Source organism: Microtus oregoni, unplaced genomic scaffold (assembly GCF_018167655.1).
Source record: "Microtus oregoni isolate MIOR12 unplaced genomic scaffold, Mior012 000027F_ref0000203, whole genome shotgun sequence".
NCBI classification, from domain to species: domain Eukaryota; kingdom Metazoa; phylum Chordata; class Mammalia; order Rodentia; family Cricetidae; genus Microtus; species Microtus oregoni.
The window spans coordinates 33,908,876-33,926,204 of record NW_024543086.1 but is presented as its reverse complement, the minus strand read 5'-3'; the positions used below and the strand labels follow the sequence as shown (position 1 = coordinate 33,926,204).

At 44.7% G+C, this 17,329-nt stretch overlaps 1 protein-coding gene across 2 annotated transcripts in view; it reads right to left on the bottom strand.

Annotated features, from left to right (window-relative positions):
* The window catches only part of Clpb (caseinolytic mitochondrial matrix peptidase chaperone subunit B), a 123,296-nt gene that overhangs the window by 65,262 nt on the left and 40,705 nt on the right, over positions 1–17,329 (bottom strand). For both annotated transcript variants that reach the window (XM_041676408.1, XM_041676409.1), the window contains exon 4: positions 9,603–9,706. In XM_041676408.1, the coding sequence (XP_041532342.1) occupies positions 9,603–9,706 (104 nt within the window). The remainder of the gene's footprint in view (positions 1–9,602; positions 9,707–17,329) is intronic.

Genomic DNA, 17,329 nt, shown 5'->3' with positions numbered 1-17,329 from the left:
CTTGGGAGCTCAAGGCTAGCCTAGGCTACATAATGCATTCAAGGTCAGTCTGAGTTCCTATCTCAAAGATAAAATGTCTGTAGGAAGCTGGGCATATTACTTGGCATTCAGGCAAGAGTCAACAAGTGCTCAGTTTATGTCATGCTCTTTCTCCTTCTGACGCCATCCTGCCATGCTGGAACCCTCCCCAACACTAACAATGGAGAACGGGCACAGGGACGTCACCCCAGTACTGTGCTAAGAAAAGAATGGCTTCTATTTATTGAATTCTATGTGTGAGAGATCAGGCCAGGGACTTGATCAACTATTTTCCTCACAAAAATGCACTAGGCTGCCATTTAATAAGCAAAGAAATTAGTCTCGGCTCATGCAGGTGGTTAAAGTGGCACCGTCAGGCAATGACTGTCCAGCTCAGACGCCTGTCTCTTCTGTGGGACTATGCCTCATTCTGGCCTCGTATTTCCTGACAGCAGCCTGAGGTCATGATCCCCTTCCTCTATGCACTGTAGTAATATCTAGTTCACACTGAATTAGGTGCCATCTTCTCCTGCACGGGCCTGTGTATTCTTACATAGTTTCATGCATTACATTCCTGTATTTAATAAATACTTCCTCGGTGAGATGTTAAGCTTGTCTTCTTAAGCAGAAACTAGGTTCTTAAAGTATGGATATTGTTATCAGCTTTATCCTTTGTGGAATGTATGAGCCCACGGTGACCGAGGCTGGTTTCAGGTCCAGCCTCCACTTAAAAATGGTTTTCACAGGTACCATGCTCTCTGTTCATGGACTCCTGAGGAACAGGGTCCTTCCTGTCCCCACCACCACTCCTCCCAAGTGTAATGACTGGTTCAGAAAAGGTGTGATGGGTTAAAGGGAAAACTGGCCAGCAGCCTTCTGACAGGAAGCGCAGCTCATCTCTTCTAATCCCATGGAAAGGAAGGCAGAACAGAAAGGCTGGCAAGGAACTAAAGATGGCTTACAGACTGCATGGCATACTGTTTGGCCCAGGACTCCTTTACCAGAGAACCTGGTGAGGCTTTCCACGTCACACCTTTCCATCCTCAAAGGTACAAAGGGGGCCAACTCCTGAGTCTGCTGAGGATATGTATCAGGACTCAAACATTGCTTTAATTTCTTTCACTTCTCACCTTTCCTGACTCTTAGAGAGCATGGTGCTCAATAGTTTCTGGCTCCAAGGATCCTGAGGGACAAGCTGGCAGCAAGCGCAAGAAGCCTGCTTCTGAGCAGCTATGCAACCTGGCTGGTCCAACTTGGTCCCTCAGTGATCTCCGTCTCTGCACCTGCTTGCCTCTCCTCTGCCTTTTCTTCAAGATGTTAAAAACTTGCAATAAAAAACAAATACAAAACGTTGTAATTAATAGCCAATTCCAAGCCAACCAAGCATCTCTACTAATAAACCTCAACACTTGCAAAAAGAACAATAAATTCTGCCCCTCTCTGGTTCTGAGGTGGTCTCTTTATATACTCTGTGTTGTGTGTATGCATGTGGGTAAGCGTGTCTACATATATATTTATTTTCCTTTATTTCCCATCCAGGGAGGGGCAGAATAATGAACTGCGTGCGTCAGAGAAGATGAATCTGAGATACTAGGGAGCAGTGCAGTAAAAAGATTAAAGTGTTATTATTGTTGGTTTTTTTTCCCCCATGGTCCATTGTGACAGCTCGACCGTCATCTGTAAAAAATGTCTCAGCGAGAGATAATCATCGGAAACTCAATAAAGCGTCAGGGGGAGCCTCAGCCCCCATCAATCACTAGGTGCCTGGAAAATTTCAGCCCTCTGTCTCCCTTCCTGCTATCCATATAAATGTCTCTAATATATTTTGTGTGGTGTGTGGGACCCAACCCTGATTTGGAACTTTTGATGAAAAAATATTTATACACAAAATATGTAAATCAGCTAAAAATCACAAGACTAGCTCTTTGCTACCCCATCATACTTTTCTTATTTTTATAAATGCATCGAATTTATTCTTTTTAATAAAACATGTCAACTACTCTCTCTCCCTCTCCTAAGAGAGAAAGACATATATATCTATGTAAGTTTGGAGAGCTATAAGAATAGAAACAATTAACCTAACTGGGTAATACATTTCATCTTGAAGTTGGCCAAAATGCCTGACGGAGTGACAGCCCTCTGTCCACCCTGCTGGTTCTGTGGCAGAGCTGAGAGATGGCATATAGAACTACTGGCCCTGAAGGGGTAATGAGACTCTTGAGTGGACCTGGACAAGGATGAAGAAGAGTCAGGGCATTAATAAAAACAACTTGCCTAAGAGCTTTTAGCCTGTTGGTTTTCTAAGCCTCTGGAGAAGCCAGAGGTCTTGGCATACTCAGAGGCACATGCAACCTGGTATGGTCTCTGAGCTCTACACAAGGGAAGGAAACAGTTTTGTTGGCAATGGACATCACTGCCTCAAAAAAAAAAAAAAAAGATTTATTCTTATTCTTTGTGCATGAATGTGCGTATGCTGGCACACATACTTAGCCTCAGAGGCCAGAAGAGGGTGTCAAGTCCCCTAGAGCTAGAGTTACAGACAGTTATCATCCACGTGATGTGAGTGCTAGGAAACCAATTCTAGTTCTCTGAAGGACAGCAAGTGATTCTAAGTGCTGGGCATCTCTCCAGTCCTCGGACATCACTGTTTTTGCCTTAGTTTCCTTTACTGAGCACATAATGTTGAACACAAGATCAATATATATAAATGTGACCTGCTGCTGCCTTAGCTACTGACATGGTACAGCTTCATTATCATACCCTCCTTTGCTACCCTTTGAAGCAGTCAATCCTGCAGCCCCTCACCTCTAGGACTTTGGAGCCTCTGCATTTGATAATAAAACCCCGGTGTCTTGATCTCTCCCTGTCTACCAATGCTATGTGTTGCTATGTGGTTTACTGCTCACTGAAAGGAGACCTTCTGCTCCATGAATGGTGTGTCCTAACACATTCATTCTTCAGTCTGAAGCAGAGCTTCTCTATTTCACACCCCTGAGAGTTCTGGACACAGCACATCCCTGCTCCCCTCATACCTACCCAGACCCACCTCTCTGTCCTCTGGCGGCTGCCTCAAATCTTCCTAGACTTTGAGAATCAAGGTTAATTTTATTTCCTTGATTACTTCAGCCCAACATTCTTCGTTCTGAGCTCCGCTGTGATCTGTACCGTGACTGGACCCTGGTCTAATGTGGTCTCGACTGTATCCAATCTTTATTATCATTAGCTGCCATTCTTAGTATATCATATTTGCTTTCATATCATACAAACACTTTCATAAGTACATCAACTAATGTTTTTTCCCCTGGTGTTGGGAGAATGGGTCTTTTCACAGGGCCTCACAATGTATCTCAGGCTGGCCTTAAACTTTCATTCTTTCTGCCTCAGCCTCCTGAGTGCTGGGATTATAGACATGCAACACCATACCAGCTATCAAATGATAGTTATAACAAATATGTGGTGTGAGAAATATTCTCTATAGATGAGAAAACTAGCACAGAAACAGGATAAACTGCCCAAGGTCATATCATTAAGTAGCACACATTTCTTAGACTCAAATTAATATTTGGCTCTTTAAGGATAAAGGGTCAAAGACCCTGTAGTTTCCTATGGACATGATTAGACTAACGAAACAGAGGTTTCCTTTCATAGGATTCCTCCTATGTTCCAGGCTTTACATTACTTTACATTACTCCCAGCTCTCTTAATAACTTTTATTTTACAAATTGGGAAGGAGAGCTTCTGAGAAGTCTAGGGAACTGCTCCAGGCATCATAGATACTAAGTGGTCTACAAACCCACTTGGCTTAAGGACATCTATGAATGAAGCCAAGAGTGGCAATCTAAGGTCTCTTCTCTAGGACACCAAGGCCAAGATGTGTTAAGGCATCTGGGCATTAGACTACAAGTAACACCCGCAGTCTGGATTGTGCTATTCATGGGCGGGGGAAGTGGGGCTGACATGCATGTAGGTCTCTGGGGATAAGACCCAAGCTCTCCCCTGGGAGTCTCTGGATTCCTATTAGTCTGGATTTTCTGGGGTCGTTCATTTTCTACTGTGCCAGGGAAGGTTTGGGTACATGGTACTTAACTTCTACACTGGTGGTTAGCTTATATAAAGATGAATGTTGGAGAGTCCACCTAGCATGGCCTGGGGATGAGAAGAACTATTATAGTATAGAGAGCAGTTCCATTACCGCCAACGGGGACTCCTAGCCACCTCCTGAACTCCAGGGCACTTGTCCACTGGTTTGTGATGCGCCAGCTTGCACAGTCTTGTCCCCCATCTGAAGGCAAGAGATGGGGAGGTCAGCTGGAGCAGGCCAGGACCTGTTGCCCCTGTGGGAAGGGGTTCTTGGCTCTGGGAGGTCCAATCTGAGAAGCTTTCACCCTGGAAGAGCCCTGTGCCAACCCAGTTCTTCAGGACTCATCTTTATTCAGCTGCCACTCGAAGCTGAGAAGAGAACCTGACTTATAGCCTGTTCTGGCCACGTTTCTACCATGTTTTATTGTTTTAATTGTACATATGAGAGGCACTCGGAGTACGTGCTTGCATTTCTGACAGCACCAGACACTGGATGTTTATAACCATTACTTATAAGCAGCCCGCGGCATCCACGGCTGGGCGACTTGTTTACTGTTACCACTAATTTAATGTTTCCTCCACCTGAGGATAGGAGCCCACTGCCCAGCCACAAGGGGAAGTCTCCTGGAGTGAGCAGATAGGCTGAGGCTCTGAAGGGACTGTGATCGAGACAGGAATGAGCCAGCAGAGGAACAGCTATAATCCCACCTGTCTGTCATATCTGTCCCATCTGTGTCCCTGTCTTAGATGTATTTCCTTCTCTCTTCCTCTTAACTCTGAAGCAGCTCAAATCCTCTTTCCTCTGAGCTTATCACCTGCTCTACATGTAGCTGAGCATTCAGAACCAAAGAAATCATAGTTACCAAGACCTTTGGCCCATGTAACCCAGGGAGCCATGGCAAGAATCTCCTAAGAAAGTCTTGATGGGCAGACTCCAGCCTGTTTGTGCTCCTTGGTACATTGCTCAATACTTCCTAATCAGGTGTCCTGACTTACACTGAGCTCAAACCTACCTTCATAGAGGAACTCCATTGCCAATGGCTTTTACATACATATAGTTATTGTCAATCATCCTAACAGTCCAATAACATGGGTACTGTTATCCCTGTATTACAGAGAAGTCTGAAAGTCAAGGACTTTATGTCACTTGCCAAAATTATATAATTAGTCAGCAACAGGGCTTAGATGAACTATGGTTGCCTGGCAGTATTTTCTAAGCTTTTTTAAAAAATTTTTAAAAAAATTTTTATTTTTTTTTAAGTCCACCATTATGACTCTGAAGACACCACTCTGAGGGCTGCAGAGAACAGCAACAACAGCCAGGCCAAGAAGATTTCCATGCCAGGCACTCCTGGGTCAGCTGTGCTAGCAAGCCCACCATCACCTGAAAACACCAACCTTGATAAGAGGGAATGAGTCTGCAATGTACTTAGCTAAGCAGGCTTCCTCAAGAAGCTGTGCTGGCATGAAAGGCAGGGGAAAGGCTTTCCTAGGGCCTCAGTGAGGACAGCGAAGACCATCCTGTCCTCCTCAGGCTGTGTGTATTCTAGGCAAGCAATCTCCAACTCATCCTTAAGAACCAATCCAAAGTCACTCACCCAATGACATGTCCAAGACATAGCCTGATCTTAGAAAAAAAGACCATCAGTACCTCACTCTGGGCTGCTTACATTCTTCATACAGCTAGCTACCTTTGCCCTTACCACTCGGTAGTGTAACTCCTTGCAGAGGTCCATCTTACTTGGCTAGGAGCACTGCTGAGGGGCCAGACCATATATATTAATTTAGATATTCCCAGCATCTGGCAGAGTGCCCGACATGCAGTAAAAGCAAGCTGAATTATAAATAAATGGAACTAATAAGCAATTATAACTGTAGAGAAGTTTGCAATTCACGCGTCACATTATTTTATATCTTGATCAACACAGCAATACTGACAGGCAGGCAAAGGCTATATATACTATTGGGGTTAAGGAAATTGGGACAGAGTCACAAACTACAATCCACCATCTTCCCTCAGTACCAAGGATAGGCTAATATCCACAGAAATAATTATAAAATACAGTGAACTTTGGTACTGATTCTGACAGCAAGGACTGTCTAGCTGCCCTAAGCCTGTGACAATACTGGCTCTTCTAAATTCTTCCTCACACATCTCCCAGTCCCTCCACCCCCAGTCACGTCAGTCAAACGAGAAATGAAGCTCAGGGATGGATCTTACACTCGTATGTCAGCACTGAGATGGCGCAGAGCTGGCAGTGCCTGGCTCACGGCAGGCAATGACAGCTAACAGAGGATGAAAAGACAAGATGTCTTCAAATGGAGAAAGGTCTGAAAACCATGGTGAAGAAGATGATAAAGGATGCTGGGACTTCCAACCTTTTCATACTGGAACCTGACATGGGCCCTAAAATACACTGGCTATCCCCGGCGCCTAGAGAAGAGCCCTGAGATGAAATATGTCAAGTGTCATCATCCTAGTCCCATCCAGAAAGCAGAGAACAAAGTACATCCAAACAGATATACCTTGGAAAATAATCTGTGGCAGACAAAGGTAGTCAGTGAAGGGGAGGAGATCTTATAAGCTACCAGTATACTGAGTTTATTAATGATTCCTGACAAGATACTAGAATTCAAAACAAAACAACAAAACAGCGCTAGGGGTGGAGCTCAAGGCCTCGTGCAAGTGCCCCACCACTGAGCAGCATCTCCAGCCCTCTGAGGCAGTGTGTGTTTGTTTTGAGACAGAGTTTCTCTGTATAGCTCTGGGCTGTCCTGGAACTCACTCAGAAATCAAAGCTCTTCTGCCTCCCATGTGCTGGGACTAAAGGTGTGTGCCCTCATGCCCGGCCCTACGATGCATTTTTAAAAAGCTTCTTAAGCACTCTGATGATTACTGAGCGCCTGTAGGTTCCCTGAAAACAAGTTATTAATGTGCAGGAGTAAGCAAGGGTCATCAGAATAAGGAAGAAAAATAAGTGCAGATAAGTGCAGGACACATTTTTTTATTTTAACAACAAATGGTAAAAAAAAAAAACAACTCAATTTGTAGACAAAGAAATAGAGGAAGGGACTTAATGTCAGCTGCAGTTAACGACAATACATCAAAATTGCCTTGCCACATGCTGGAGAACTCTAAATCATCAAGGCCTTATGATCATTTGCTCTAAAAAGTGCATGGTGGTAGGGAGTGTTGATGGAGGAAGGTCATTGGTTAAATAAAAAGAAACTGCTTGGCCCTCATTGGTTAGAAGATAGGTGGGAGGAGTAAACAGAACAGAACGCTGGGAGGAAGAGGAAGTGAGCTCAGACTCCACAGCTCTCCTCTCGGGAGCAGACGCCTCAGAGAGACGCCATGCTCCTGGCTCCTGGGCAGACACACGCGATGAAGCTCCGACCCAGGACGGACATAGGCTAGAATCTTCCCGGTAAGCGCACCTAGGGGCGCTACACAGATGATTAGAAATGGGCTAAATTAATATGTGAGAATTAGCCTAGAAGAGGCTAGATAGAAATGGGCCAAGCAGTGATTAAATGAATACAGTTTGTGTGTTGTTATTTCGGGCATAAGCTAGCCAGGCAGCCGGGGTGCTGGGGACGCAGCCCTGCCGCCCCTATTACTACAGAGTGTCTGCCTAGTAGACTGCTAGCACACAGAAATGTCATCAGTAAGGAGCTCTAAATAAACACTGAGTCTACAGAAAGCCCACTGGTAACTGCAGGCTATACAAAACAAAAAAGAAATAGTTAATATCTTTCTTTCATGGTGGCCTTTCCTAATATTTTTATTTGTTTACCTGCAGTGAAGGTTGGTTGGCATTGGAGTTAGAAGGAACTCAGGGAGGCTGTTCAAATGAATAAATGAACAAAGTCTGTTTGTGAACCATCATGGTTGCTTCAATACCGAAGAGTCAGGCTGAGTAGTCATATCAAAGACCAAATGGTCCATAAAGTTGAAATTTACACAATTTGGCTATTCCCAGAAAAAAAAACCTGTTGATTGCTATTGTATTGCTCTAGAATGAATTTGAGCATCAACCTACAAAGAAACATAGAATGCAAAGCTGAGAGCAAAAGCTTGATTAGAATCTGCAAAATCTGCTAAAATTCTCAGAGCAGAAGAGGAAGGCACTGCAAGAATCCCCACTCCTTCCTGGCCCCAGCATCTGACAGCTTCTCTGCTTTCTGGTGAGAGCACCCAAACAGCAAGCGCACAGACGCAAGGGAAAGCTGTGTTTGAGACAGCCCATCAGCAGAGTCCATTTTAAGCGGCAAAGAAAGGGCAAGTTTGGTACTCCTGAACTTCTCTTCTGTTGGAAGTACAAAGTGAACACTTTCTAGCTCAGAGGGATTTACAGAGGCACAGGTCATGGCCTACACAAGGAACTCTCAGTTGGGAAGGAGAGGGAAGATATGGGCGGTGAGAGTTCAAATAACCATAGAAGAGGCCAAGATTTAAGGAGCATCCAGAAGAGCAGCTGACAGGAGGGTAACTACACACTTCACGTGGGCATAGTGCCCTGATGCTCTTGGACACTCCCCTCATGTCACTGATCTGAGAAACTTTGTCCCTGGCGCAGCACCACAGAGCCGCCAGCCTTACTTCCCTCTCTCAGAGGGCTAAGTGCACCGAGGCTCTCCTCTGCTGAATCTCCTCCAGGATTCAAGTGCACTCCAGGATAAGGCAGTCAGCAGGGCTACTGTGCTGCTATTACTAGTTCCAGTTCTAAAGCAGCCACTGCTAAGCTGTCCTGTCACCAAACTTCAGTGGAATAGCAGTCTGTCTGGGTGATGGCGGACAGTGGGTAAGAGGCAGGCACAGGTTACACAGGCAAGAGCTCACATATAGAACACACATTTGTCTGCAGCCAATGCAACCTACATTCTTCTCAATTTCATTTTTGAAGAACTCCTCACCAAAGACCACAGACTGATCTGAGCAGGTTCTCTCCAATAGACAGGTGCCACAACACCTTTTTCTGCGGCCCAATAACCACCCGCACATCCGTGAGGTATTAGCAATAAGCCCATTTTACAGCTCTCAGAAGATCAAGGCATAAAGGTCTGTTCAGCAAAGCAAAGCACCAGTCTCAGATATCAGACCACACACTGAAAAAGCAATATTCACAGCTGTACTTAGAGACCTCTATGGCTAGGAACCACAGCATATATTCTAGTACTGGGGCAGGGAAGTCTGTAGGGAGTGAAAGGAGCAAACTCATATTCCATGCAGTATCCTCAACGATTTCATTGAAATCTGTTCCACTGCCTGCTCCTCGGAGGCTCCCAGTCTCAGGAGACCAGGTGAAATGTGCCCTACCTCAATGAAGTCATGAACTCAGGCTCCGTTCTCTTCCCCAGACACTTTGGAACTGGTGAAAGGAACTATGAAAGGCATCTCTCCTAAGCCCCTCGGGATGCCCTCAAGTAGCTGCGGACACTGAGCAAAGCTTGTGGAAGCCACAGGTGGAGACACCCAGAGCAGTGGGGTAGCCCAACCTTACCTTCCAAAGAATGTATTCCCTGTTCCTTGGCAGTCTTGTAGACACTGCTGAAATCATCCCCAAGGTTTGGATCAGCTCCAGCAGCAAGCAGAACCTGTACCACGCTGGAAGCAATTAGAAAAGCAGATCAAATGGTCTGTTTTTCACAGTTCTAAGACAATTCATCCTACAACTTCTTATCAAATGCTCACTACATTCTAGTCACCGGTCTGTGGGCTAGGTTCCCTGTGATATGGCACTTACAGACTTCTGGGAACAAGTGTACAGTTACAGCAAAGAAAAATAATATGAACAGACATGAATATTGAGATTGGGGATGGGGTGAGAACAGGGATAAAGGGAGAAGAGAGGGGATGTAGGCTGAGAGGATCAATGCATCATTACATATTTATATAAAACTGTCTAAGAGCAAATTGAGTTAATAAAAACACCTAGGAATAAAGCTCTGAAGGGGTAGATGAGGATGGGAGGCACACGTGCAATAGCAGGGCACAGGAGCAGCCAGCCTGAGGAACGCCTTCCAGCAAAACAGCACAATGCGAGAGATGGAGGTGTGAATGGGAGCAAGGACAGACAGCAGGACATGATCACATATGCTTTCTTCTACAGATCCACACACGCACACACCCATGCACGTATAAATTCTGACATTACTAAAATATCAAAACCGGAAGTATCTCCTAGAGCCACCTCCTTAATCCAAACTCTAAGAGCAATTATTATAAAGAGTTTGGCATATTTTATCTCAAACCTTTGTGTTAGAGAAATCATTCCAGGAGCTGTGTAAAAATGGACTGGAGAGTTTAAATAGTTGGCAGAGCCCCCACAAGGGCACGGGGCACAGTGCTTGAACTAGTTAACATGCTCAGTGTACGGTAGCTTCCCTTCTTTCTTCTATAATGTAATGGTCCCACTAATACTCATCCCCCAAAAGGGTTTTTATAAAGAAGAAAGATGTCTTAAAACACAGGCTATTTATTTGACTGTTTTTTTCAGGAAGCACATTTATAATTTACAATAACTGGGTCATAGATAAATTCTAAATGTATGTACCCCCTTTTCATGCAGGCCCAAAACATCATTTGCCTCAGTTGTAGAGAATTCTGAGATGATGCTGTGTTTTTTTGTTTGTTTGTTTTAGATTTTTGAGGCAGAGTTTCTGTACACCCCCGGCTGTCCTGGAACTTGCTCTGCAGACCGCGCTGCTCTCACACTCCCAGGATACTCCTGCCTCTGCCTCTGCAGTGCAGTCATCTGTTCTGTCTTTTACTGTAAAAGAAAATGTCTTTAATATTTTGACGATAGGAGAGGGCATAAGGAGCTCTTTCTTCTCCCTACATACAAAGACTTGCTATGTATGTAGCCTTGGTTATCCTTAAACTTGTGACAATCCTCCTGCTTCAGCTTCCTGAGTGCTTGTATTAACTCTAGGATAAGCACTCAAAAGTATTGCTGAGCTGCCTCTTTCAGAGATGGGACTAATGTTTATTTTCACAAGCCGAGTATGAGGCACATGGGAACACCGTGCCTTCCCTCCTTCAGACATGTTTTCTTCTTTCTTTTTTAGAGCAAAACATGGAGCCAAACTACTACACTCATCTCTCCGATTCCTAGCCAAGTTCAATTCCCAAACCCAGGTGGAATAGTCCTCTGCTCCCTATCTCATGATTTCCCTGAGTGTCTTTGCCAGATTTGCTCTTTGTAAAAGGTAATTTTTACTTTTTCTGAACTGACCTTCAAAACCATTAACACTTTGAAAGGCATAAATGGCAGGTGTGTCAAAAAAAAAAAGAAGCTGCTGGCTTTTCCATGTATTACTTGGTTTGGCCGCTGTTATCTTCAACAGGCACAACACTTGGCTAAGTAAATTCTGGGACAATCTGGGCATGATTACATGAGTAATGACAATAATGGCTTATAACTTGTTATAATTACATAAATATTTTCTTTAGAGAGAGACTGTAGCGATGAGGCAAAGTTAAGAGCTGGAAGAGTTTTTCTTATAGTCAAGGTACACTCTCTGGGGAGTGCAGCTATTATCAGATTAGTTGTTCTTATAATATATTTATGACTATACAAGTTTTATAACAGCCCAGCAACTCAGATGCAATTCCAGGAGTCCACACTTAATCCCAACACTAGGATGATCTAGAGTCAAGGTCATCCTCAGCTACACAGTGTGTTCAAGGCTAGCCTGGGATGCAAACAAAGCCAGGAGTAATGGCTCATGCTAGTAAACTCATCTGCAGGGACACTGAAGCGGGTGATTTCAAAAAATTTAAGGCTAGCCTGTAAGTTTTTTTTTTAAAGTAATCTTTTATATTTGAGCCAAAGTCTTTTGATTTTAAATTTATTCTACATGTCTCTTACATCATGTAATTCGATCCTATTCATGTCCCCGTTCCTTCGCATCCACCCTCAGCTCTGTACCCACCCCCCAAATAAAACAAAATTTAAGAGAAAAAAGAAAAAAAAAATTTTTTAAATTTTTTTATGATTTATTTATCTTTATTTTATGTGCATTGGTGTGAGGGTAAAAGAAAAAAATTTAAACAGAGAAAACAATTAAAAATCTCATCATGGAGTGTGACACAGTGAGTCAGCAGTAACCCCTTTATCCATGTATCTTTACTTGCAAATGTTAATTGCAAAGAGTCATTGGTCTGGTGCGAGGCCTCTGGTTTCTACTACACCATCAATTCTGGGCCCTCACTAGGACTCTTCTAGGATATCCTGTTGTTACAGCCTTGTATTGTGGAAATCCTGCAGCTTTGGGTCTGCAGGCCAGGTTCCTTCACATGCTCCAGCAGGTCACAGATGGGGCAGATGCTGGGCGGACCAAGTCATAACCCTGGGTCTGGGTCTGGGTCTCGGTCTGGGCAGCTGTAGGGTTGGTCCACCAGATGAGAAACGGAAAGAGTTCTCCCATTTCTACAATTTCAAGGCTGGCTCACCCACACCTACACTAAAAGGGTTGGCTCTCCTGCTCTGATGACTTCCACCTGCTCCAGGAGTTGACAGGGAGGGCGGAGCAATCCTCCCCCCCATGCTGCCTCAAGACAGCTGTTCACAGCTTTGGAGCTGGCTTACTCACACCCTTGCTAACAGGGTTGAGCCAAGGTCTTCTGAAGCCCAGACTAGCCTATGATTGGCTGCATAGTCAAGACTGGTCTAAAATTGCCGAACCTAGTGCCTCCACCTTCTGAGTATTAAGACTATGGATATACTACCCTTGGCTGGGAAAACTCCCTCATAGGACGATAACTAATAGTTGTAGAAAGTTCCAAAATTAGAAAATTACCATTCAAAAATTTAAATTCCTTTATTTGTGTGTACAGCTGTAGATGGCACAGTATCACATGGAGGTCAGATGACAACTTTCTGTACCACGTTGGCCCCAAAGATAACCAGGGAAGTTTCGAGAAGTACAAGCTAAAAAACTTACCTGAGTAGGTAGCATGGCACTTTCTAACATGCAGAGACCTGGAGTACAAACGTGGTTCTATCATTTATAGACAGTATCTGGGACAAGGTACTCAACCTTTTCCTTACCATAATAACAGAGATAGCAAGGCTTCCTAGCAGACTACGAGGAAGTAAACTCCACAGTGCCTACAAGTACATGGGAAAGCTGCACAGACATGAGCCTCTTCTCATGGTTGACACAATCATAGCAATAACTTGAATCTGGGCCCCAATTGACCACTCCCAGAATGTATGCCAGCACAGCCTTACTCCAAGTAGGCAGCTCTTCTACAGTCTGCACAAGTTGACATGTTTTCAAGTCCAAATGAGAAGGGTTTGTCAATCTAAATTCAAAGGGACATAATTTGGTTAATCCTCAGCTGCTGCATCCAATCACTATTCAATCACACCCCCTCTCATGGCAAGCTGTCCCTCCAGGCAGCTAGTGTCACTAACTGTGCTACCTGGGCCTCTCCAGGTTCATGAGTATTGATTCCATCTGTCCAATTTGCAGGCTGCAGGACGTGTCCAAGCAACCGTGTATGCTGCCTTTGGCCCTGGAGGACAGACAGTGGTCTGGCAGGATGGCGAGAGGAGAGTGGCTGGGAATCAGCCTTGGGGCTGCTAACCCAATCAAAGAAATGGGCAATTCACTTTGAAAACTTGGAGACTAAAGCGGTTAAGCAATCCAAGACAGTGACTCATCTGCAACCTTGAGAAGATTCCCTTCATTTCTGACAGAACTCAAAAGGCAGCAGCCCTACTGAGGAAAGACAGGCCTTAAGGAAGCACTGCTCCGTGACAACCATGCCTCCAAACACCTTGTCAGAGTTTTCTCTCCAGCAACGGTCACAACTTACAGAGCACCGATCTTTGGTTAGCACCTCCTTGTGGAAGCCAGCTCAGCTTGGGTTAGAAGACAGTTCACCTCTTGCTTGGATGACCAAAGATCCCCACCAAAGGGAGAGTGGGACCGCTCCTCTATCCTGGTACTGGCATGCTGGCTGCCAGGTTGCAGGTCTAGGCTCAACCACCTCTGCCTTATATTTAAGTCTGACATACACTGGATTTTAATCATATGACTAAAGGAGGCAGAGGACATCATTCAATTCAACTGAGTTTTCTCTAACCTCTCATCTCTATTCAAAGGAACTATTCAACCCACCCTTTACTGGCCTTGAGTTATCAGGAATTCTCTCAGGCAGCTCAGGATCTGGCTTCTGGTGGTCTACAGAAAGATCTGCCTATCTCAAAGCTGGAGATTATCCCCTACTTCCCTTACTGATAGGAAGAAGGAGAGAATGTCTATTTCATGAGATGTGCTACAAAGCCCTCACTTCCCCATACTGACTCACAGCTATCAGCCTGTAGTAAATTTGGACAGACAAGCTAAGACTGGGGAAGAGACCCCCCCCAAAAAATAAATAAAAAATAAAAATGAAAAAATGACAAGGATATAAAGCCACTTTCTACAAGAGGACACCAGAGATCATATTAGGAAGCAAGTTCATCTATTATTAGAGAAACAAACTAAAACAACAAGGTACTTCTTTAAACTCAATATATTGACAAAAGTTAGAAAGCTGAAAAATATCAAGTATCAGTGAGAACATGGAATCTGGGGTTCTTCAGGCACTGTCAGGGTATAGACCAGTGCAGTCATTCTGTTCGGGAAGCTTCTCTTGTAACACTTCATCAAATTAAAGTGCCTCGTCCTGTGTTACACGTGCTCCTGAATATGTTTTCCTAGAGAAAAACCTCATACAGGCCCATAGAGGGAAACACGGGACTGTTCACCACAGCATTTTGCAGCAGCAGGAGTCGCCTGGAAGCAAGGGTATATCCCTGGGCGATGGAGCTGGACATGGTAGCTAGGACATGATGCAGGCTGATGCTGATGCACACACAGCAACACGGATATGTGACTTCTTTTTTTTTTTTTTTTTTTTTTTTTTTTGGTTTTTCGAGACAGGGTTTCTCTGTGGTTTTGGAGCCTGTCCTGGAACTAGCTCTTGTAGACCAGGCTGGTCTCGAACTCACAGAGATCCGCCTGCCTCTGCCTCCCGAGTGCTGGGATTAAAGGCGTGCGCCACCACCGCCCGGCCGGATATGTGACTTCTTAAGGGGAACTGAGGACCACTTCTGTTTATATATTGAGCCTGGTCATTTGTTGCATGGGTTATTCCTTCTAGGAAGTTTCCTCAGCTATAGAATTCTAAGTCCTGACTGATCTTTTGGACTGAAGAATTAGGGACCCAAGATAGTCAGCAGACTCACTGAACTGTATCAAAGGTCAAAGATACCATTTTACTGTTTCTTGCTTCAACTGACTATGATCTTTCACCTTTGGGGTACCAACTAGCACCATTATGAACTCAGTGATGCTCTCTGAGCCCCAACTTGAGGTTTCATTCTTCCTCTCTGCACAGCACCCAGGTGGCCTTCATGGTTCACAGTTGTCTGACTTTTATTTGCTTTCCTACCAGAGTACAGAACAAGAGCCATATCTCAAAACTTACTTCTCGGCCCTGTACTTAATGCAGGCAACTTAGATCTTATGTATCTTTACTTTGAAATATGTAACCATGTGTCACACTAACCAGTGTACTAGGCACTTCAGATTGTTTTCTGAATGAGTGCACAAATACATGAATGAGAAGGGATACAATCTTATTTGATGTGAATGGAAGAGAAACTTGGAAGGGCTCTGTTCTGCTGAACCTGTAGGTCTGAAGTGGGCTGCATGGGCTGCAGGCAGTTAGCTGTGAAAACCTGCATCTCACTTTCCTAGGCACCCGGCCCTTCCCAGTTTGCAGACAATTCCTAAACAAAACTGAGGACATGCCGGGGAGAGTGGCATGACTCCGGGAACTCCCTTTGGAGCACAGCTAATTAACTTGTTGATCTGGCAGGAATTAGCGCAGAGGTGGGAGTGCGCCTCGGAAGTCTGCTCGTTCTGACCCCGCGAGCTGTTGCTTTCAGGCTCATCAGTGTTAAGAGTTGCTTTCTGGTTTCAGTGGCTGCAGTTGTTTGGGGTTCTTACATTGTTTAGGGGAAAGAAGAGAAGCCTGTGGTGTGAGCTGGGGCTGGGCCAGGTGTGTGCAAGATGGCTGCTAATCAGCTGGAATTGATGAAGCAAGGGGCAATGACCCCAGGTCCAGGTCATTCCCACACACTGTCAAGCTTCACAAGACACTCCATATCCTCCTCCCCTTCCCCATCCCACATCTAAAACACACACAGGCCACTGTGATAAGTGTCACAGGCAGGAGAGGACAAAGTAACCTATTCTCAGCCCAGCCCACAGTTCCATGAGAAGGAAAGTCAAGCGTGGGGACCGTTCAGTAGCATACTGACTGACTTCCCAAGGCTGGGCAGCCTGACCACAGGCACTGATGTGTGCTAACTCTAGGGGCCCTGTGGCATGGCACATGAACTGGGAAGGCAAAGGGCAAGGAGAGAACAGTTTTCTTTGTAAAGCTAGCTTCTTTACAAACGAATTAAAGAAAGGTAGCAAGTAAGGTGCCTGTGGAAAATGTGTCCCAGTTTCTCATAGGGCAATAATAAGCTTCTGTCGATTACTATGAAACCAGAAAGCACCCAGTGTACTAGGCACCTTACAAAATCACTAGTTCAGATCGTTATGCATCTTGCAAAGGACAATATTATTTTGTAAAAGAGTAAACTGAGGCTCAGCAAGAGTCAAATGTATACACTAAATAAACCAAGATGCAAAAATACACGCCAGATTGGGTCTAAAGTCAGGCACGTTCCCAGTGACTCATTAGTTTGCAGTACTAACTCTTTAGACCAGGCCGGCCTTGAATTCAGAGAGCCGCCTGCCTCTGCCTCCCAATGCTGGGATTAAAGGTGTGCGCCACCACCACCTGCCTAGCTGTTGTACTATCTCAGTCACTGACCTGCTATGTAACTGAGGACTGTGATATTTTCAGATGGTAGTTAAAGTGAAGCAGGTCACAGCAGCTAGCTGGGACAAAGAGAAGGTGCCCCAGATAGACAACAGTCAAAATCAGTGGTGGTCCAAAACAGGTGACACATTTAGACATGAGGCTCGAAAACAGCATGGCATAGTAAGGTGAGAGCCAAGAAATGAAGATCACCTAGCACAGCCTTCCTAGGACAATCCCTGACTAGTTCTAAGATGACATACGGTCACCAACCTTATCAGGACTTCTTACTGCACTATGGGTCTAAATTAGACTCTTTGGCAAGTGACCTATCAGAATGACAGGGCTGGGTAA